At 38.1% G+C, this 24,987-nt stretch overlaps 1 protein-coding gene across 1 annotated transcript in view; it reads right to left on the bottom strand.

Moving 5' to 3' along the window:
* The window catches only part of LOC124605794 (85/88 kDa calcium-independent phospholipase A2-like), a 170,782-nt gene that overhangs the window by 11,903 nt on the left and 133,892 nt on the right, over positions 1–24,987 (bottom strand). Inside the window, exons 10-11 of the mRNA XM_047137686.1 lie at positions 11,472–11,643; positions 53–148 (exon numbers count right to left, since the gene is read on the bottom strand). Of these exons, the coding sequence (XP_046993642.1) occupies positions 53–148; positions 11,472–11,643 (268 nt within the window). The remainder of the gene's footprint in view (positions 1–52; positions 149–11,471; positions 11,644–24,987) is intronic.

Below are 24,987 nucleotides of genomic sequence, written 5' to 3' on the forward strand. Positions count from 1 at the left end.
TGTTCATATATTTGTCATTAAATTGATAGTCTACATTTAAAAAATACATCACCTGATCAACAAGTAGCATTCCTAAAGCAGAAATACCACAGGCCAACTTTGCAGCATCCCAAAGACTCTCTGGACGAAATACATCTACTTCCTTAAGCTGCAAATATAAAGAAAACTGACTATACAAATTTACCTTAAATAAGTGCATACTTATCAGGAGATGATTTTTATTAGTCACAATAAAATATTATCTCTCAGATGAGACTAATTTGGAGAAACACCACGCTCACTACATAAAATTTTATTAGATATTTAACCGTCACACACTTTTTTTTACACAAACAGTATCATTCTTTGAAAAACAATAATAGAGAAATTTTCTGGGGCATCAAAGAATTACATTAGTCAAAACACTTAGAAGGTTGGTCAAATTATCCTTTCATATTATTACTTTTTTTCAGGAAAAAGGGAGGGGGGTGGAGGAGGAGGAGGAAGTGACTGCCTGATCCTTATTACTATGAGAAGAAAAAAAAGACCATAATGTTCACTTCAACTTGCTAATTAGATGTTTGATGGATGAGTAAGATATTTCTCAAATATGTTAGCTCTTTGAGTCATTTTGTAGTGCTAATGTCTTTTTCAATGCAAGTAAACATTGTGCAGTGTCTCAGCAATACAGATTGCTAGTACCTGTTGCAACCAAGCCACAGAATTGTCATGGATCACAAATCTATGACTGTTAGCTCACTTTCAGACAAGGAGAAAAACAGGAAAAGTTTAACCATAAGCAACAAAATTTCCATCACAGTATGCAGTAGAATGCTATAACTATTGTGGCCATCACAAACAAGAAGAAGATGCAAAGTAGTTTGGTTACTGTTTGGAGTAGAACAAAAAGCATGTAAATTACAAGACAAGTGCTTGGAAAACAAAAGTAACAAAACAGCCAACAAATAAAAATGTTAAAGAAGGTATTCTTAAAAACCGTACAAAAATGTATGAAGAGCAGAAAATAAGAAATATTTGTGGTCAGTTTGATAGAATTAGTATCAGGGATAAGTTATATGCTCTCTCCTAATAGTCTGGGCAGGAACAGTGAATGTAAAAAAAAAAAAAAAAAAAGAGTAGTCCAAATCAAACAACTGACTGTCTTCTCATAAGCAAACTAGGTACAATCCTCCACTAAAATGTGAAGCACATGAAGCTGTCACACACAGGTGAGTCCTCTCACTTGACAAGGCACCCATACATTAAAGGGCAGCACACAGTCCGAAATCACAATAACAGCACTTAATTTTACTTTTGTGTCTGAAAGGAGTTATGTAAGGGTTGGGTTGTTCGTTTCACATACTGTACCCCCAATTTCAGCCATTCTTCCTCCTACTGATACTTCATTGTGTCCATGACATACACACTCACTTGCCGTACCAGATACCTCATTTCCCTGAATGTACAAATTATCCAGCAGAATGACACTTCGGTCTTTCACACACTCTATATTTGCTTCTCTGTGAATAGATACACTACATAGCTTGAAGGTTATTCAGAGAATGGGAACTAATGAGAAATTTTCAGCTCAGTGACATCATAAGCTCCACTATCATTAAAATGTTTTGCATCATACATATTGATTTTTTTTTTTTTGTGAGAGTCTTGAAACTATATTCAGATTATATAGCTGAGCAGTCAAGTAATAGAATCATTTCAATCCATCAGTGCATACTATCATATGGTTAAATCACTTAAATAAAATTTGACAGAACATAATCCTTCAACTCATGGGTGTATCAGTTAGAGGACTATGTTGTGTCAAATTGTATGAATGATTGGTCGTCTCACTAATGAAGTAGTCTTTTGATACGTTATGAGAATAAAGTAGCTAATTTCAATTATAAAATGTGTAACTGCAAATCTTTCCCACATACTACATGCACGCAAACACCACCTTCTTCAGTTCACTTTGAAAGAAGCAGCTAGTGGCAAACTAGGCATGGGGTCAAAGACAGCTTTGATGGTTTTAAAATATCAATGCATGAAAAAGAAGTCCTAAAAATACATTCCACTGCACAGTTCCTCATATACACTTCCAAATTCAAAATATATTGAGCTCCCTCAATAAGAAGGATGGTGAACAGTTTCACTTTCCCAAAGAACTGCCATTTACCAAAACCTTGCAGTACTATGGCATTGTTTGTATGACTATCATTCAAAGACAACCTATCAAAATTCATTCCCTGGAGAGCAATGTGTGGTAAAAGAAATCTTTCACTAAGAAACTGACAACAAGCCGTATACTTCAAACACAATGCAGATACACTGCACGGAAGCAAGAGTACCTCACCAGCCTTAACACAGAGCATTCCATGGAAAGTGTTCTCCCTTCAGAGTGAATAAAACTGAAAAAGATTTTGGTAGGACTGCTACATGAAGCACATACTGGGCACCTATAATCCTGATGGTATGTCTTGGATGCAGTAACAATATGTTTCTTATCAAATTTGAAATCCAAAAATCTGACAGACTTTTCAAAACAGAATTGTTTCTGACTTCCTTGGTTCATGGGGCTTTAAAAAAAGGAAGCTTACTGTGTGAGATGGAGGGTACTCTGTGTACCACTGTCACTTCCCTCTTCCCTGTTCCAGTCGCAAATGGTTCATGGGAAGAATGATTGTTGGTAAGTCTCCATATGAGCTCTAATCTCTCTTATTTTAACTTCATGACCTATTCATAGGATATAAGTAGTAGAAACTCAGCTTGCCCTTTTCTGACATGGTATCTGGCACACTATGGATGAAGGATTCAATATTCCTGAATTTCTGAAAAGCGTTTGACACACTGCCCAACAACAGATTTGACAAAGATATGAGCACACATAATAGGTTCCCAAATATATGAGTGGCTCAAAGACTTCTTAAGTAACAGAACCCAGAATGTTGTCCTCAACAGCGAGTGCTCATCAGAGACAAGGGTATTGTCACGAGTGCTTCAGCAAAGTGTGATAGGACTGCTATTATTCTCTATAAATGTAAATGATCTGGTAGACAGTGTGAGCAGTAATTTACAGCTGTTTGCTGATAATGCTGTGATGTACAGGAAGGTGTTGTTAAATGACTGTAGCATGATACAATACAACTTAGACAAAAATTTATTAATTCCTGTATCTTCACCAGTTTGTTTTTATAAGTGGTAGTGGGCCGACGTATGATTAGATCCGTCATACCAGTATTGTTTCAAAATGTGTATTTAAACCGTACATTAAAAAGTGTTATAAAAAGTTATTAGGAAAGCAAAGTTTATCCATACATTCATGATGACCACACCTGACTGTTCATCATTTCACTCGCGCCGAGATCTTGTATCAAGAGGTTTGGAGCAGACGAGGAATTTGCGGGAGCAGCAGAGGAGCAAATCTGCATTGGCATTGTTATAATCAGGACTACGCACAATGAAATTAATGTGAAGCAGTACCGTATTTACTCGAATCTAAGCCGCACTTTTTTTCCGGTTTTTGTAATCCAAAAAACCACCTGCGGCTTAGAATCGAGTGCAAAGCCAGCGGAAATTCTGAAAAAAGTTGGTGGGTGCCGCCACAACTTACTTCTGCCGTCGAATATATGTAGCGCTACACAGGCATGCTTTGTAGACACAAAGATAAATACTGGCACCAAAACCTCTGCATCAGTAAATAAATTTTAAAAAAAAAGGTGGAAGACGAGCTATTTCCAATGTACTACGAAAATCCGACTTGCAAGACTGTTTGGGATGTTTGTCAATATGGCCAACTCTACGTTCTGAATTTTTTCCTATTTGTGAGAAGAGATGGTAGTTATAATAGGGACTTTTATAAATTGTGAATCACATGCAGTATTCTCGTCACCATTAGAATAATACGCATATAAACATTTTGCCATGTATTGTTTCATGTTTGCTGCTATCTCATTTAAATCCGGTCTGCCTAATACACTACGAAACTAGAGTGAGACAACAGCAAACGCGGAAGAATATACATATCATGTCATGTTTATATTCGTATTATTCTTATGCTTAATAGTGATACAGTCAGAAATGAAGCACGGCAATTGACTAGATTTTTAAATCTAAGATGACTCTAATTTCTGTGTAGAATGTAATGTACTAAAGAGGAGCCTGCAAAGATTTTCAAACGAAGAAAAATTTTCGCTAAACTCTCGTTCAGAACATCTTCTATCATACGCAGTCTATTATTTGGTTCTTGTTGATCATTATCAAAGAAAGCAGCAGTGTAAGTAACAACAAATAGCAGTTTCTTGCCATTGTTTCGCTAATGAGACGATTCTTCTTTTTTTTTTTTTTAAAAAAAAAAAAAAAAAAAAAAAAAAAAAAAAAAAAAAAAAAAAAAAAAGAGAGAGAGAGAGAGAGAGAGAGAGAGAGAGAGAGAGAGGGGGGAAAAAAAAAAGCGGCGGTAGCGCGCACAAAAGCAAGCCATGCCGCGAGCGGCGACAGGCCGTAAACACGCACTATCAGAAAGCGACAAATAATGCATGACACAGTACAGTAACGCATTTTCAGCTTAGAGTGACGTAAACACCTTTAACAAAGAAAACTGCGCATATCAGACCAAAGAAAAATAGGCTATCAATTCAAACCAGACGAAGCATGTGGAAAAGGAAGGGTACCCGTATAAATACTGACGTATAGCAATGGCTACCTGGTAAAGCTTCACTGCTAATTTACGACTCGAACCAAACTACTGTAGCTGTATCGTCATTCATTCGACCTAAATTGTGTCTCATATTACAATGGACCAACTTTGTTTCGATTTGGAGATGCGGCCTATAATTTTTCTCTCCCCTTGAATTTTGAGTCTCAAATTTCAGGTGCGGCTTAGATTCGGGAAAATATTTTTTCCTTGATTTCGAGTCTCATTTTTCAGGTGCGGCTTAGATTCGAGTGCGGCTTAGATTCGAGTAAATACGGTATGTAGCTCAAATTATGAATATTGATCTTAAATGTACTGATATTGAAGGAAGGTCTGTTGATATTGGTACCAGTTAAAGTTCACCCAGGATACGTGTACAGACTTATAAATTACCTTCCAATTTCTTTCAACTATTTTTTCCAATCAATTATTTTTTTCAATTATTCAAGTAGCAATTATTAATCAGTTTCCATTATTTGCTTGCCCACATGTGTCATTATTCAATGGCAACCATTTCAAGGATGGTGCCAAGCGAAATATGAACAGACTTTTCAGTTGTAGAGAAATAAAAGTGAGATAATTGATTCATTTTATTGTTACAAGAAACTACTGAAACTCTTGTTGTATTTGTTACATGTCTGTGCGATTGGGAATAAGAAAAACATTGAAGGAGCAAATTAAAATTAAATTCTGCCTACAAACCAGACACGACGGGAATGCTAATTTCAATGGTAAAGGTAGGAAGCTGCTAAGCTGTATGCTTATATGGCCGCACTTGGCACCATCTCTCTGGCAGTAGATAATCTCTATTCCTTCCAATCAATATCCTTTACGGGAAGTGCATTTTTACAGAAATCATGAAAATTTGTACAAGGTCATCATTAAAGTGCAAGATAAGTCATTCAAATTTTATAAGACTGTGTCACATAATCATCAGGTTCATTAGTGACTACGCAGCTAAATCTACTTCAATTTTCATTTTTGAAAATATATATAATTTTGTTAAAAACTATTCACAATGGAGTCAAAGGAAATGGTTATTGTTGAAAATTCATTACAAAATGCAATATGCCAAAATGTCAGAAATCCTAGCTTGGCAACAGTTGAAGATAATGCGCCAACTCATGAACTGGGTGATGGCAACCAAAAGACTGACAATGGCGTCCCACTATCAAAAAATTGATGACACTGGTAATAGAACTAATCATGATGTCACTTTTATGATGCTCAATGACACAATTTTTCAATTTTCACCGGGAAACATTTTTTCAAATAGTGAAACTGAAGGGCGTGACAGCAAAAACTTCTTTGTAATGTTACTTAAAATCCGTATTGATTGCAAATTTTTTATTATTCATATGACCGGTTTCGGTTCATTTAGAACCATCTTCAGATCTAATATTTCAGTTACAGGAGTAACCCGTCCAAATCCAGCAACTTTCACATGCTACGTCATGTGAAAGTTGCTGGATTTGGACGGGTTACTCCTGTAACTGAAATATCAGATCTGAAAATGGTTCTGAATGAACCGAAACCGGTCATATGAATAATAAAAAATTTGCAATAAAGACGGATTTTAAGTAACATTATAAAATCACTGATTGCTGTTATCCCATAAGACATTATGTCTGTCTTTGCAAAAAAAACTCCTCCTTTGATTGTTTGCTCACGATGTCGTGAACGCAAGAACAGGAAACAGTTCATAAAAACATGTAAATACTTGTGAGACACAAAAATTGATACAATTCATGCAACAAATAACACAACAGTTTACAAAACAACAGGAATCTCAGGAAAGAATAACAACAACTTAAAGGTATGACACAGCAGTTCACAAAACATCAGGCAAATATAGGACAACAGTTTACACAGCAAAATCAGGCATTTAACAATTGCAAGAATAGTATTAGTCAACAGTTCAGTGAGGTGAGCAAAACTAAACATACTGAATTATTTGACGAACTATCCGGGAAGTTTACAGAACTAGGTAAACAACTAAAACAAGAAACTATTACCAACATGTTCCGCAATATAAATACATTAACGGAAAAGGTATCGCCGGAAGATGATAAAGAGGAACAACTTGCAGGTGAATTACAAAACCTCAGTGAAGCATATCTCCAATTCAAGAGACACAATCCCAAGTGGATGCGTCAGTAAAAATTGTGACGGATGCAGTCAGTGAGCTGCAAGTTGCCTGTATAAACTTACCTACAAAAGTACAAAAGTTAAGTCTAAGAGTAGACCAGTTAAGTTAAGCACAAAAATTTGCCAAAAAACAGAGAGATAAAACATATAGAGATGTAAAGGAAATAACTGAAAAAGCTGAACCTGGGATGCTGAAAATGTAGTATCAGAGGGCAAAATTTACGTAGATACTGCAGAAGATGCTCTAACAGAGAAAGAAAGTCAACATCTAGCTAAAATAGATTTAGAATTAAAGGAAGCAGAGGAAAGGTTACAAGGCAGTATTGCAAAGCCTACAGACATTCCATAACAACATTTGACAGAAAACAAATCCATGCTTTTAGAGAAGTTAAATACTTTCACTGGTTGTCCACAATACGTGGGTTGCCCGTCAAAGGAAAGTAGTGAAGGTTGCAGAATGCAGCAACACTTGCCGGCAGCTGCACCTCTTGAGCAAGCACAACTACCATGCACTATGCCACAAGCGAACACAAACACGCCTCTCACTGACAGTGCGGCATGTTTGCCAACATTAATTGCAGATGAAGGATTATTTAGGCATTGACAATTTCCGGCATTTATCTCCGAAGGGAAAAAAAACAAACCCCGTGGTCTTTATCAGAGCACTTCGAAATGTTTTATCTGGTACCTGGACCGAAGCCTAGAAAATTAGATGTGTTGTTGGATACACGCAGGGTGACGTTTTGCTTCGGACTACAGTCATGGTGGAATGTAGCCACTTCTATGAACAGTTTGAGAGAGCCTTTGTGGGTAAATACTGGTCTGAGGCCGTACAAGAGAGGCTCAGACATGAAGTATTCAACCCGGCTCCATTCAGTAGCAAACATGGAAGCTTAAGGGGCTATTTTCAAAAATATTAGACCAAACCAGATACTGGACAAACCCGGTATCTCAAGTCGATGTGCTGAAAATTTTAAGAGCCATCTTCCTGCCCACATTAGGGTAAAACTCATTACCATTCCAGAACACGATACCAAATACTTTCTATCTGTGCTGAATTGAACACATTTGATACATGAAGAGAGGCCAGTACAACATAAGCCTGTCAATACACAGATATGCCACAGATATTTACCGACCAACAAATGAACAATGGACTCATAGTGCAAGACGGATGGCAGCTTTACCCCACACAGACCTATGGTAATGGTAATGGTAAGCGTAACGGCAATAGGGAAAGCCGTAAATTCAAGGGCAGATATAAAAGAAATGGGCAAAAATTTATGGTCAGCCTGCCAATATTGACAGACATTGTGATGTTCGCCTGCTTTATTGTTCTTAGTTGATAGTCCTTGGTGTCGATGTACTGCATTTTTATACTGGTGGAAAACTGGGGTGTGGAAGTTCAACACTGACTACTATAAATGATGAAACAGACAGCTGCACAGTTGTGTTTCACAGTTCTTTACTCTCACAGGTCACAACCCTCCAATATTACATATATTTGGCCAGTTCACTATTGGTAAATTTAGACAAGCCTCATTAATAGCTTGCACGCAAACATCAGCGTACTGCTACAATTGTTTACTGTTGAACATCTATGAGCAGTAAAAACCTAACCACACAGTTTACAGTTTTTTCAGAATAATACAGACACTGCCATGGCTTTAACACATGGCCTACTAGTGTTACACTAATTCCACTGTTTAGTTGACGCACTGTTGCTATTCTAAATTGATACAGGCTTCCTGTCTGAAAATCAGCTGTGAACTGTCTCAGGAACAAAAATTGGGCCTTTATATATCCTCACAATAATAGGTACTGAAACTACACATTGTTCGATGCTTAAGTTACATAAATTACAATTAAAACATAACTCATTCAATTAACTGAATATATAGAAAAATTCCTCCTTTTAAACAGTTACTACTGCAAGGGTTAGGCCGAATTATTTGTTTAAATAATGAAATTAACAGATATAGTTATACAAACAATACTTTTGACAAATCTGGTAATTATTTTGGAATTAATTAAGAGCTGGCTTTTCTAGCATGTTTTTGAATAGAGCTAAATAAATACTTTAAGAATCCTAGCAGTTCTTCTTCCAAGTGTTTATAATTAGTAGAGAATTTATATTTGTTTATAAGTCAACAACAGAATTTAAGTCACGAAAGAATGACTGATTTTTATTATTATTATCAAAAAGCTATCCCCGATGTTATTCAATGTGTATATTGAGCAAGCAATAAAGGAAACAAAAGAAAAGTTCGGAATAGGTATTAAAATCCATGGAGAAGAAATAAAAACATTGAGGTTCTCCGATGACATTGTAATTCTGCCAGAGACAGCAAAGGACTTGGAAGAGCAGTTGAACGGAATGGACAGGCAAAACGATTATAATAATTAAAAAAAAGGAATACAAACGTCTCAAAAATGAGATCGACAGGAAGTGCAAAATGGCTAAGCGGGGATGGCTAGAGGACAAATGTAAGGATGTAGAGGCTTATCTCACTAGGGGTAAGATAGATACTGCCTACAGGAAAATTAAAGAGACATTTGGAGATAAGAGAAATACTTGTATGAATATCAAGAGCTCAGATGGAAACCCAGTTCTAACCAAAGAAGGGAAAGCAGAAAGGTGGAAGGAGTATATAGAGGGTCTATACAAGGGTGATGTACTTGAGGGCAATATTATGGAAATGGAAGAGGATGTAAATGAAGATGAAATGGGAGATATCATATTGTGCGAAGAATTTGACAGAGCCCTGAAAGACCTGAGTCGAAACAAGGCCCCCGGAGTAGACAACATTCCATTAGAACTACTGACAGCCTTGGGAGAGCCAGTCCTGACAAAACTCTACCATCTGGTGAGCAAGATGTATGAGACAGGCAAAACACCCTCAGACTTCAAGAAGAATATAATAATCCCAATCCCAAAGAAAGCAGGTGTTGACAGATGTGAAAATTACCGAACTATCAGTTTAATAAGTCACAGCTGCAAAATACTAACGCGAATTCTTTACAGACGAATGGAAAAACTGATAGAAGCCGACCTCGTGGAAGATCAGTTTGGATTCCGTAGAAATGTTGGAACACGTGAGGCAATACTGGCCCTACGACTTATCTTAGAAGAAAGATTAAGGAAAGGCAAACCTACATTTCTAGCATTTGTAGACTTAGAGAAAGCTTTTGACTATGTTGACTGGAATACTCTCTCTCAAATTCTGAAGGTGGCAGGGATAAAATACAAGGAGCGAAAGGCTATTTACAATTTGTAAAGAAAGCAGATGGCAGTTATAAGAGTCGAGGGACACGAAAGGGAAGCAGTGGTTGGGAAGGGAATGAGACAGGGTTGTAGCCTATCCCCGATGTTATTCAATCTGCATATTGAGCAAGCAATAACGGAAACAAAAGAAAAGTTCGGAGTAGGTATTAAAATCCATGGAGAAGAAATAAAAACTTTGAGGTTCGCTGATGACATTGTAATTCTGTCAGAGACAGCAAAGGACTTGGAAGAGCAGTTGAACGGAATGGACAGTGTCTTGAAAGGAGGATATAAGATGAACATCAACAAAAGCAAAACGAGGATAATGGAATGTAGTCGAATTAAGTTGGGTGATGCTGGGGGAATTAGATTAGGAAATGAGACACTTAAAGTAGTAAAGGAGTTTTGCTATTTGGGGAGCAAAATAACTGATGATGGTCGAAGTAGAGAGGATATAAAATGTAGACTGGCTATGGCAAGGAAAGCGTTTCTGAAGAAGAAAAATTTGTTAACATTGAGTATAGATTTAAATGTCAGGAAGTCATTTCTGAAAGTGTTTGTATGGAGTGTAGCCATGTGTGGGAGTGAAACGTGGACAATAAATAGCTTAGACAAGAAGAGGATAGAAGTTTTCGAAATGTGGTGCTACAGAAGAATGCTGAAGATTAGATGGGTAGATCACATGACTAATGAGTCGGTATTGAATAGAATTGGAGAGAAGAGGAGCTTGTGGCACAACTTGACTAGAAGAAGGGATCGGTTGGTAGGACATGTTCTGAGACATGGAGGGATCACCAATTTAGTATTGGAGGGCAGCGTGGAGGGTAAAAATCGTAGAGGGAGACCAAGAGATGAATACACTAAGCAGATTCAGAGGGATGTAGGCTGCAGTAGGTACTGGGAGATGAAGAAGCTTGCACAGGATAGAGTAGCATGGAGAATTGCATCAAACCAGTTTCAGGACTGAAGACCACCACAACAACAACAACAACAACAACAACAACAACCGTTTCTCCCTATGTAGGTTAGTATCAACAAAGTATCTTTTGGGTTCAATAAACAATATTCACTATTTTCTCCAGTCTGGTTTTAGTCTAGTCTTCTCTACTTACACTTCAACCTCCTCCTCCTCTTCTTCTTCTTCTTCTTCTTCTTCTTCATTCTTCTCCTACTTCTTCAACTACTGTTACTGTCTTAATCTCTGTCCAATTTCATCCCTGCATTTCTCCACTACCATATTACGTGTCTGCCATGAGTGTATTGACATACTTAACTTATTAATCACGATATTTTATGAATACAGGCAAAGCATGCTATACTGTGCAACTGATAAAATTGTGCAAAAAATTACTCAGAAATTTTGTCTAAAATTCATGGTTTGAAAGTTACCTGTGTAACTGGGACAACACCTGTGCCCACAGATACAACAACTGAGAGTGTTTTCACTTCTTCTTCACGCCCGACTGCTCTTAGTGCCAAATTGTATTCATGTATTTCAGTCATGGCATCCAGAGTAGGATTATTGGCAATTAATCCTCCATCCAAGAACCTTCCAAATGACCTAAAAACAAAAACAATGTGTGCAAAATATTCAGCAGTACTTATATAAGCACAGCATAACTGGTTTTTAAACTTATAAGGAATAAACAGTACAACCACGTGCACCAATGACCATCCAGCAGTTGTAAATCATGCTGGTGGAGGCATGGAAAAATCCTACCACAAGAACTGCTTACCAACCTTGTGGCCAGCCTGGGAGCATATCGCACAGTATGTTTGCCACTTGTGGTGACCACACATCTTCTTAACAGCCATATTCCACTTTTCGTAATGTCCAGAGGCCCATAGTGGAAAATGATTTGAGAAAGATTGGAGTCAGGTAATGGAGAAAACGAGCAGAAAATCGTCAGGATTGGGCTGTGATCATCAGAGAGGCCAAATCCCTACATGGGCTGTAGTGCCAAGGAGTAAGTAAGTCAGTCAGTGGCCCATTGTAAATCACAGTCACTTCAGTGTAATTAATATTTTTGAGTGAAAGTGTCATTTCTGTTAGCTTCCTTGCCTATTTTTTTCAGTTACCTTCTGTACTCTACTGCAACAATTCTTTCTATGTATGGCCCAAGTTTCATAGAGCAATTTTAATTGGAAGTGATATCATGCAAAAACTATTTTTTTCCATAAGTTTTGCACACTAGTGTAGTATCATTTGACATGCTTCACTCACTCATAAACATTCCTACTGATGATATTAACAAATCTCTTGCATACATCTAACCTTGTACAATTACATGACAATCATTGCTGCTTAAATACAGGGTTATTACAAATGATTGAAGCGATTTTACAGCTCTACAATAACTTTATTATTTGAGATATTTTCACAATACTTTGCACACACATACAAAAACTCAAAAAGTTTTTTTAGGCATTCACAAATGTTCGATATGTGCCCCTTTAGTGATTCGGCAGACATCAAGCCGATAATCAAGTTCCACCCACACTCGGCGCAGCATGTCCCCATCAATGAGTTCGAAAGCATCGTTGATGCGAGCCCGCAGTTCTGGCACGTTTCTTGGTAGAGGAGGTTTAAACACTGAATCTTTCACATAACCCCACAGAAAGAAATCGCCTGGGGTTGAGTCGGGAGGGCGTGGAGGCCATGACATGAATTGCTGATCATGATCTCCACCACGACCGATCCATTGGTTTTCCAATCTCCTGTTTAAGAAATGCCGAACATCATGATGGAAGTGCGGTGGAGCACCATCCTGTTGAAAGATGAAGTCGGCGCTGTCGGTCTCCAGTTGTGGCATGAGCCAATTTTCTAGCATGTCCAGATACACGTGTCCTGTAACGTTTTTTTCGCAGAAGAAAAGGGGCTGTAAACTTTAAACCGTGAGATTGCACAAAACATGTTAACTTTTGGTGAATTGCGAATTTACTGCACGAATGCGTGAGGATTCTCTACCGCCCAGATTCGCAAATTGTGTCTGTTCACTTCACCATTAAGAAAAAATGTTGCTTCATCACTGAAAACAAGTTTCACACTGAACGCATCCTCTTCCATGAGCTGCTGCAACCGCGCCGAAAATTCAAAGCGTTTGACTTTGTCATCGAGTGTCAGGGCTTGTAGCAATTGTAAATGGTAAGGCTTCTGCTGTAGCCTTTTCCGTAAGATTTTCCAAACCGTCGGCTGTGGTACGTTTAGCTCCCTGCTTGCTTTATTCGTCGACTTCCGCAGGCTACACGTGAAACTTGCCCACACGCGTTCAACCGTTTCTTTGCTCACTGCAGGCTGACCCGTTGATTTCCCCTTACAGAGGCATCCAGAAGCTTTAAAATGCGCATACCATCGCCGAATGGAGTTAGCAGTTGGTGGATCTTTGCTGAACTTCAGGACGAAGTGTAGTTGCACCGTTATGACTGACTGATGTGAGTGCATTTCAAGCACGACATACGCTTTCTCGGCTCCTGTCGCCATTTTGTCTCACTGTGCTCTCGAGCGCTCTGGCGGCAGAAACCTGAAGTGCGGCTTCAGCCGAACAAAACTTTATGAGTTTTTCTACGTATCTGTAGTGTGTCGTGACCATATGTCAATGAATGGAGCTACAGTGAATTTATGAAATCACTTCAATCATTTGTAATAGCTCTGTATGTGCTAAACATAATTATTTCCAGTTTGACGACACTTTTTATAGAGCAAGCTTTTCCAACACTGCCCCATACAGCATGTAGCACACATCCTTATTCAGCCTACTTGGTTATGAACCACAAATAGGGTCGCTAACATTTTTAGAGACTAATAACATATCTTATTTCAAGGAGAGGAGAATAAAACATATATTTCTGAAAATGAAATGTTCTCAAAATTTATGCAATATTATTTACATAAACATGAATTTTTTGTACTGCTGACATGAAATACAGCTTTTTGGTTGGTTTTAAAAGGTTAATAACTGGCACTACAATATAAGTTTATGTCAAAATAAATAAATCATTAGATTTTTATTTAAATTTATTGGAGCAGTCTCTCTCTCAAAACCCCCCCCCCCCATACTGGTGATCGATGATTCTCTTTTGGTAAATGCCAAGCTGATGTGAACAGAAAGCATATAAGATACAATTTTTAAAAAATTGTTTCATGCATTAATCACTTGCATTTTAAGCATACACAATCAGTTGCCAGAGGTATTTTTTTCAGGAATAATATTTGCAGTCACTCAAATTTTGTACGAATTTCTTTAATTAAAATACATTCAGAATATGAATCATCTTCACCAATATTGTATATCACATTGAATTTATCTTGAAGATCATTTTTTATCCAGACATTTGAGGAGGAATGCAGTCGGTATGCGAAGACAAAACCTGTGACTACACCCACAGCCCTTCTCCGTATATGCTCATTATCCACTGATTGTATACATGCTGGGACTGGCAAACACAACATCATCAATGGCAACTGGTGTTTTGTACTGGCGTAGCTTGGCAGAGGGGACTTCAGACTGTTGTCAGGTGGCAGAGTGCATTTTGTACTGACGTCCGAGGGTAGAGCGTGTTTTGTACAGATGTCAGAGGGCAGAGTGTGTTTCGTACCGATATCAGAGGGCAAAGCGTGTTTTGTACCAATGTCAGAGGGCAGAGAGTGTTTCGTACCAATGTCAGAGGGCAGAGAGTGTTTCGTACAGGTGTCAGAGGACAGAGCTGGGTGCCGCTGGGGACCCCATGCCGTGGGGGTGCCCCGTGCCTTATGCTATGTGACACCAAGGGGTCCCATGCTGACACTGTGCGCCAGAGGTGTCCCCGTCCCGATGCTGTGCACCAGAAGCAGCCCTGTGGCAACGTTGTGTGGGAGATGGGGCTCTGGACTGAAGATGTGTGGCAGGTGGGGCTCAGAACTGACTTTGTGTGGCTGGTGGGGCTCAGAACAGACATTATGTGGCAGATGGGGCTCAGAACCAACACTGTGTGGCAAATGGGGCTCAAAACCAACATTGTGTGACAATTGGGGCTCAGAACTGACATTGTGTGGCAGATGGGGCTTTGTACCGATGTTGGTTGACAGAGGATGCTTCGTACAGACACTGGATGGCACAGCATGCTTTGTATCGATGTAGCATATCTGAGGATGCTTGGTACGAATGTGCTGTAGCAGAGGATGCTTGGTACCGATGTCGCATAGCGGAGGATGCTTGGTACCGATGTCGCATAGCAGAGGTTGCCTCATAGTGATGTCGTATACAGAGGATACTTGGTACCGATGTCGGACAGCGAAGGATATTTGGTACCGATATCACGTAGTGGCGGACGCTTTGTACCACCGTCATGTAGCGGAGGATGCTTCATACCGAAGTTGTGTAGCAAGGGATGATTTGTACCAATGTCGCATAGCTTAGGATGTTATATACTGATGTCGCGTAGTGAAGGATGTTTCTCAGCGATGTCGCGTACTGAAGGATGTTTCACAGCGATGTCGCGTAGCGAAGGATGTTTCGCAGCGATGTCGCATAGCAAAGGGTGCTCCGTACTGATGTCGCATAGCAGAGGATGCTCCGTACTGATGTCATGTAGCAGAGGATGCTCCGTACTGATGTCATGTAGCAGAGGATGCTCCGTATTGATGTCATGTAGCAAAGAATGCTCCGTATTGATGTCATGTAGCAAAGGATGCTCCGTATTGACATCATGTAGCAGAGGATGCTCCGTACTGATGTCACGTAGCAGAGGATGCTCCGTACTAATGTCACGTAGCAGAGGATGCCCCGTACTGATGTCACGTAGCAAAGGATGCTCCGTACTGATGTCGCGTAGCACAGGATGCTTTGTACCAATGTTGCATAGCAGAGAGGACTTCATACTTACGTTGTGTGGCATTACTGCTGTAAGCTGCACCTGGCATTGGCAATGGGTCAATCTTTGTAGCACACTTTATACAAACCAAATATGTTTTGATGAGCTATGTAAAGATTTCTAATTGGCCCCAGTTATGTAATTTAAAGGTTAAGATAGGCTTGACAATGACTGACTGACTGTCTGACTGACTTATGCTGTTACCAGGTGGAAATTACATGATACCTCTCCTGTTCTCTATTCACCACATGCATGCATTTTTGGAGGAGACTGCCGAGATGTGTACATAAACTTAGTCAGCAATTTCTCAGATGAATTTAGTCTTGGTCTAAATTTAAGGGGCATCGGAAATGATGTCATGATTAGACTTGCTAACGTCTGTGCATGTGCACTGACCCAATCTCCAAGAATGACATCTTCCCCACGTAAACACAAAATACATGGGTACTTTTCCAGACAAGTAGAGACTTGTTGATACTGCACATGCACATTCAAGGACTCAATGATGTGATCTCAAAACATCTAATATTTTACTGACTTGATGTAATGTTACCTGTACAAATGGCAAACGTTTTGCACTGCAAGATAAGGCAATACCCAATCATGGCCACTATAATGTTTGGCTAACTTTCAAAAGGAGTTGAAAGTACAGCAAATTTCTTTTCTTACCTACATGTACATGTATTAAATTCAGAAACTGAAATTTCTGTTCAGTACCATGACAATGATGACGTTTACACTGTTCAACAGTGTAAGTCAGTCAGTCACTGCCATGTGTATCCTAACCTGTAAGCTGGATCAGTAGAACCAATAAGCAATTTTTTGTTCCTTTAAAGTTCTGTTTTAACTTAAGTGCAAAGATTAAACTATCATCGTCAAAAAGTGCACCTTAAACTGTACATTACATCAGCATTACCAAAAAGCAAGCCACACTGCTGAAAGATTACTCACAGACAATATTTTGTTTCTTTAAAGTGATATGTTAGTGGTGGAACAATGACTGAAATATTGTCACATCAAATGCATTTTAACCTGACTTAGATCAGTAGCACCAGTAAGCTAGTCATGTTTGTTTTGTAATGTTGTAGCATTGAATCTTAGAGCTTATTGTACTCTGCAATGAGTGGGGTACGAAGATCAAGCTTTACTTTTTGCCAGCAACAACACTGTTAAGCAGCCCTCTCTGCCACACAACACTGGTATGAAGCATGCACTGCATGCAACATCTGTATAAAGCATATGCTACCACATAATATTTGTATATACTATACCTGCAAGCTGATGATTTTCCTTTTTTCTTCATGCACACCTATGGCAACTTTATGATCAAGTTTGTACCCACAATGACACACCAGCTTAGATACTTATGCGTTAATTGGATCTGGAAGGGATTAAACCACAGCAATATACTAATCAATTTTTAAATGATGAAAAGAAGAATTAGTCCATTCAGTACATAATTAAATAAGAAGGAATGCTTATTTTAACTCTGGAGTATGCACAATACATCTCCACGTATCCGGAGGGGATAGGGCTTACCCTCTGGGGATGTGTACCACAGTTGTATACGACTGCTTTAGTTCAACTAATGAAAGTACTACAGATTGGTTTCACTCAAAGGAATGACTGGTTAGCTCAGTCAACTGAAAAACTAAAGGGTGGTTCCAGGTGAAGAATGAATACATGGTTCAACCAACAGTGAAACTATGGACTGGTTTCACTCGAAAATTATGGATGAATGATTCTGTCAATATGCAAAACTAATACAGACTGTGTTGACTGTTTCCATTTGGCTGCTCAGCAGACTGGTTTCACTCTAAAGAAATGAATAAACAATAATTCTATAAACAATAATTCACCAATACACACAACTACAACCTACTGAATCAATTTTTTTCACTTGTTCCCAGAATGGTTTCACTCAAAAGAATGAATCAATAATTCAACCAATACACAGAACCAGAAATGAATAAGTCAATTGTTTTCCAACAATAGACTGAATAGATTGTTTTCATTTGGTTATTCCCATCACTATAGGCTACCTGCCAAGCAGTCGTATTGTATGGCATCTGTGCACAAGTTCTGCACAAGCATGAGCCACGTGCCCACCCCTGCACATGGGAGCTCAGCTGAGACATATGCACACGTATGCTGCTGCCAGGCTCCCTGGCTGTCCTCAAGCGAGCTGTTTTCTCACCCCTGAGCACCAATGACTGCTGTCTCCCAGCTGCCTGAAAGCTGGCACTCGAGCTGGAAAGACTTGCAATAGACAGTCTGATGGCCTAGCTATAGGTTTCCCCTCTTGTTTAAATACTGCCTGAATTTTTTTTGGAATATTTTACATATGTTTTCTTACAGAAAGAACCACTGAGTTGCAAAATGAACTACAGGATCATGAATGTAAATGATGTGTTATGTTTATAGACTGGTACAACAAGACAAAATTTATTCTAACAACATTTGAAGTCCCAACATAAAATAATTCAGTTCTCCATGGAGCTGGGACGTGGTTCTATAAACGTCTTGAGCCTCAATACAGATATTAGCATCAAGAAACATTTATTTAAAATTTACCAACAAACAACAGCTACCCATACTGTAATATCTACACACTACTACCTGCATACGAAATGCTTGTAAACATGTCACTTTCAATTCTACGGTACAGTTCTGTTATCTGAATCTGCCTCTCAAACTCAATTATAGATTATCAAACTTGTCACTTTCAGTAATGACTATAGCTTTGGCCTGGTTGATAATATTCTATTAACAAGGAAAATATATAAAATTACACCACTTCTGTAAGTTGGCCAACAGGAACCAGTCAGTAATTACAAAAACTGGTGCACTATCCAATTTGTTGGTAAAATATATGGGCCTTGCAAAACATTGAAGTCTTTCAACTAAAGAGCTATGTTTTAAAGTATAGCTTAGCTAAATTATTACTCAATAGTTAAGACAAAATGGACCTCTAGCACACAGTGGCATTTACAAATGCACAGTGGAAAAGTATACATTTACCAGTCAGTCACAGCTGTGGCAATTATTAGGATACGAGAGAAGCTGGGAAAGATTCTACCTTGCAGAAAATGTTTTAATAGAAAACCACTCATACAATGTGGATTGTGACATTTTACATACTTTTAAGAAAAAGTGATATTACTGGAAACACTCGAAATCAATGAACACATGACACACAATGTTTTAAATCACTAAACACAATTTCATTTCCCCATGTTGAATTAAGTTCAGGTATGCAACTGTTACATTACAATAATAATTCTGACTTTCTTTTTCAATTTTTGTTAAATCTGATTATTTCTACACAACATAAAAACTTAAGCTTTCACTTTTTTAAAAATATAATATTTCTGTGTAAAAGAAGAGGCATCCTTTCCTTTGTAAACACATTGTAGCTCATCATTTTATGTTATATTTTGAAAGCTCCCAAGGAATACTCCTATGATTCTGGATTGGGGGGAGTAATACTGAGTGGGAATAGTTCGAAGAAGGTTCATTCATATTCAAGTAAGCTGCTGTCTGCTACGATTTCTCATCACCGATACTGCTGCTAGGAATACTGCTGCTGCAGTTACAATTTAGTTCTGATTAATTGTCTTCATCTTGTTTTTTAACAGGTGAATCTCTTGGCAAACCAGTACAAAGACAGGTTTTCAAGATTTGTTCAGAGAAGACAAAACAATCTACTGACTAAGCAAGCAGGAAAGAAACAAGCTGGTTTTGCCCTGACTGCAACGTATACCTCTCTGCATGCCACAGTACTTCAAACTTTTCTGTGCATAGGTCAATTACAGGCGAAGTTGCTCTAGAACTCACCTTGCAATTTCTTTAAGTGTAATTATACCCCAGATCATGTAAGAAACAGATCAACTGAGTGTTTGCTCTGGCAGGCAACCCTCAACAGGAAACAGCACCAATGACTACATATTGTTCTATTCAGTAAAGTGAGTGACAACCTTGTGTGAAGGCAAGAATCCCCAAATGCTGCCCACAGACTAATGGCTGTGAAGTACAGCTGTTAACCTCTTTTCTGAGAAAGCATCACTAATGGATCAGGTCATCATGCAGAGTGCCTGCATGTATATTATCTGTGGAAGGAGCACATACAAGCCCTGAACTAAAAGTGTTCAGATTTCCCATAAAATATGAAAAAAAGTTTCTGAAAGTGGATTTTAAATTCAGGTGAATTATATATCACTTACGAGTAAAAAATAAAAACATACGGATAACAAAGATTATCGCATAATGTGATAACAGTGTCTGAATTTTTACGTAACTGTGAAATGCTTTGAGGTAGTGCATTTAAAACTAAATTGCAGCTATAGCCTCCTTTCACAGTATTCCAAAACTTTACACACATTTTGGTTGATGTCTTTCATTGCCTCCTCATTATAGTTGAGGAGGAAACTTAAAAGCAGAGCATTAATTATCAACAATGAACTTCAAGTACTTAAGAACAGAAGACTACTTTTTGTGATGCTAGTGCTGGAGTGGAGAGAATACCAGCTTCCTTCCACTAGAAACTAAGCACTGAAGGGAAAGCAGCATTACAGACAGAATATGTTTCACTCATGAAGCAAGTAATTTCATGCAGAAGAAGAGATTAAGAGGTATGTGTTTCTGAACTTTTTGAAAAATGTCAGCTGCATGGTGGATAGTGGGTGACCTCCGAATCAAACTCGACAAAGTTGTTTGCTCACACCCACGTATCTGTTGCACATGAGAGAATGGAGCCAGCAGTATTTTCATTCACTTAGTATTAACCAGGCTCAAAATATTCTTGTGGTAGAGACAACATTTCCAGAACTGAAAAACTGAAATGTAATCTAGAACAGTCTCTTGAACGTGGTACTAACTTATGTAATGATCTGAAAATCAAAGTATTTAAATTAGTCCAACAAAGCTTGAAAATAAAGAACTCCATTAGCAAATGCCTGATAAAAAAATTCCTTTTTATGAAGCTAATGCTGCTTGAGCTACTATAGTTATTAATGAAATATAAATACATATTTCGCATTTTTCTGTTAGACAGTTATTGTTGCAGGCAATGTCAAATTGCTGGATATGGATCCAGGAAAGCTGCGCAATAGACGCCTGTGTTATGATCATATTGAAGAGCAACCATTCATGAACAGCAGGAAAGAACAGCTTGCACACACAGCAGTTTCCCTAAAATTTACTTCTGATACTGGTTCGAACAGCAGTGTGTGAGGGATCAAGTGATATGACTAATCTGCCATCACCTGAACTGAAAGTGAGTACACCAAGAAAAGCATAGAGTGCAGCTAGTTGTCTTCTGGCAGAAACAAGTGACTACTTGTCAAAAATTAAGGGTAGATTACTGCATGGTAGCAGCTCACATAATAATGACCATGTGTTCAACAGTTGCAGTTTCCCTTCTCATTATTCCAGGGCACTGGCTGCAATGCAGTGCACTTATTTTTATCATTAAAGGTATCTACAGTAATTTGGAAACTGCCTGTTTCACACTCTTTGTCTAATTATGACATGAAACAGGAGGACTTATTGGGTCTTACAGGAACTAATTATTTTATTGCAAAATGCAAACTTTGAACAGAAATTGGTTGGTTGTGATCAGGGAGCTAGTAATCAAAGCATGCTCAAACATTTACAGAAAGATATTACTTCAGTGCAAAAGGGACAGTAAATGTTTGCTATTTATGACGTTCCAGATTTATTTGAAAGCATACAAAACAATCTTCTTAGTGGCAACTTCACTTTCAACAATTCTGTTGTTTCATTTGATGACAGAACGTCACTAAAACTCACTGACAGTAAATTACAACCTGATTTATTAAAGAAAATGAATGTGAAAATGGCAGTACTAGTTCTCAGCCACTCTGTTGCTGCTGCTATGAGAACATGTATAGCAGCTAAGGAATTGCAGAACAATACAGTTCAAAACACAGCTTGCTTTACAGAATTTATGAACAATCTGTTTGACATGTTGGTTAGCAGTATGGAGTTTTCCCCAAATCCACATAGATGTGCAGTATCAGAACAATGTCCAGTAGTAATAGCAACTATAGAAAGGGCAAAAGGAGTTATAAATACTGCGCATAAAACTGACAGACAGGCAAAATAACAATGCCGCCAGCATTATAGGCTTGATACAGATTATTAATGCTATTGCCAAGTTTTTTAAAGAGGAACAAACTGATGGCATTAAGTTTTTACTGACTGGGAGGTTGAATCAAGATGCTTTAGAAAATTTATATTCAGTGTACTGTCAGAAAGGTAGTTGCAACCAGATCCCAACAGTAAGAACACTACGGTGCTCACTCTGAACCAGAATTATTAATTCACTAATGAAACCTGACACTTCAAACTGTGAGAGTGACACTGACTAGATGCTCTTACTGTACAACGGTGATTTCGAAATGTGAAAATCCCTAACACACCTGGTTCCTCTATGGATGGCTGAGACAAAAAAAAGATCGTTTACAAATTTTGTAAAACAATTTGTGTTTTGAGCTGAAATGTTCTGCAATTCCTTAGTTGCTATACATGTTCCCAGTGGCATCATGGTGAAGAATATCTGTCTTCCTCTTAGACAGATATTTCTTCTGAACAGTGTTCAGTAGCATATTTTTCTGGCCACTTAGCACATAAATGTATCCAGAAGTATGGTTACTTGAGATGCAGAGAGACAATTATTGGTAGCAGTGAGCTTCAAGAGGAGAGAACATTATTTATTCTAAATAAATGTTACACAACTGGCAATTATAAAAATGAAAACAATCTTTGACAATATAATGTAATTATGCCTAATTATAACCTCCTTTTACATGTGTTTGCCACTGCTAGGTGAATAGAGCTTTTATCTATCCAATTACATAATAACTGGCAATTAAGAGAGACTTGTCAGATGGGCTCAGAACTCCAGCTATTGAGTTCAGTTATGTTATTGAGATGTCTTTGCAGGCACAGGAGTCATATTTTGTACAGTTTAATTATAACACAAATATAACGTTTAGGGAACTTAACTATGTGAAATCCGCACTTGAAAAATTTCACTGGTTGAATGACGAAGAATGTAAGGAGTGTAGACGTTTTATTTTATATCATCTTGCTAAATGCAAATTATATTGCAGTTGCAATATGTTCAGAGATAAGTTCTGTAAAACTCTCTCAAAACTTAAGGTGCTAAAAATATATAGTTTATTTGCATTTTGTTAAAATGACAAATAAAAAATAGTGTTACACTGCACTAATCGGTTTCATTGTATTTCCTTCATCACTCCACTTCATTTAACAAAAAGCAGAACTGTTCTGTTTGTGACAATAGAAGACGTGCTAAAAGTATATTGAAGACATTTACAGTCTCATAATTTCATTTTTTTGGCTAATAAAATTCTTGAAGACATAGTTGTTCGGTGAATAGAGAAAATGACAGTCATTTACAACTAACTGTATTCAGATGCAAAATATGAATGTGGTTAACAAAAACTACAGAAATACTTATAACGGAAGCCAAAACTGATTTTTAAGTTCATTTACCATCTCAGTGTGAAAAGTATACTGTCATTATAATTCAGCTAATCACTCTACATCCACTATGCAAAACAGAGGATTATGTCTGTAATGTCAGCACATGATACCCAATGGCACATGAGTTGTATTTATGACAGGAATTGTGCTTGAATCATTACTTGATTTACTTAAGGCCAAGAACACAAAACAGTTAGTACAAAGGTGGCCACTTGGGGTGCCAAGCTACGAGAGGGGTCAGAAGTGCAAGATTTGTGTACACTTAGTAGCAAAAAGTGACACAGGTGAAATGTATGCGGGAAAGGGGAAGAGGGGGGGTGGGGGGGTGGGGGGTAGGGGGGGGGGGGGGAAGAGCAAATGTGGTCAGTCACTTGTGCAGATAAAAGGTCCTCAGATCAGCCCTGCTTCTACACCTATTATTTATCAATTATTATTATTATTATTATTATTATTAGTATTATTATTTGAATGCAGTGAAATCTGTGAGTTTTTTGTACATAATCATTTTAATGTCAGGCACGAGCAGTTGGATGCAAAAAAACAAAGTAAATAGAACACTAGTGGGTGCCTGTATACTTGGTCCATCCACGATGGTGTAACACTGCAACTCACGGGTGAAAGATTATATTCAGAGAAATTTATCTGTACTGTTGGTAGGCAGGAATGAGAAAGAATCACTATGATCATATTTGCAAGGGATTAACAACCGTAAGGAGCAAAGCAGGAAACAAATGATTGAGACAACTGTCGCCGAATTTTCTATAGGACATCAAACTCAAAACCAATTGGCTTCTGCTTGATAACTATTGTTTATTTATAGTTATATTCATGCAAGATATGTAACATTTGTCAGGAAATGCACTGATTAAATTCAAAGACGTTGAGAAGAATGTGAGAGTTTCTTAGAGATATATCTGCATGTGGAGATTTTTTTACTACCATAATCCATATCAAATGCTCTGCAGAATAGAGAGCATGGAGGATGATGACCATGTAAGCTACATGACTGCATAAATCTGATAGTTTATCAGGAAGCTTTTATGGCTAAACAACTTGTGTCCACACACTAAATCACAAGAAATGTTTATCACGGTTGGTTTCCTGTCATTTCATTTATTTATTCCGCTTATAAGAGGTATCCCTACAGTAGAAATAAATTTCATTAGTAGAACAGTAGGAGCTAATCTGCGACCTTCGGCTGCAGTCAGCTGTGGACATGCGGCACTCTGGCCTTCTGCTAATTGGCAACAAACATAGCCTGTGATCCTGCCTTCAGACACTTCACCGAGGAAATAGCATTGTCAATTCTGTGATAGGCCAATGAGCATTACAGCTTTGCCTGCAATATCTGTTGTCTGATGAAAAAACTATATTTGGTTTCCTGTTCTGCCATAACATGTCAATATGTTTATTATGTGATCTGGGCTTTTACTTTATGTCACCATTTATATAAAATTTGTAATATTTTAGAGACTCATCTTTTTAGTGAGTATTACCCTTTAAGGTATATCAACCACAACTG

This window comes from Schistocerca americana, chromosome 3 (genome assembly GCF_021461395.2).
Source record: "Schistocerca americana isolate TAMUIC-IGC-003095 chromosome 3, iqSchAmer2.1, whole genome shotgun sequence".
Classification (NCBI taxonomy): domain Eukaryota; kingdom Metazoa; phylum Arthropoda; class Insecta; order Orthoptera; family Acrididae; genus Schistocerca; species Schistocerca americana.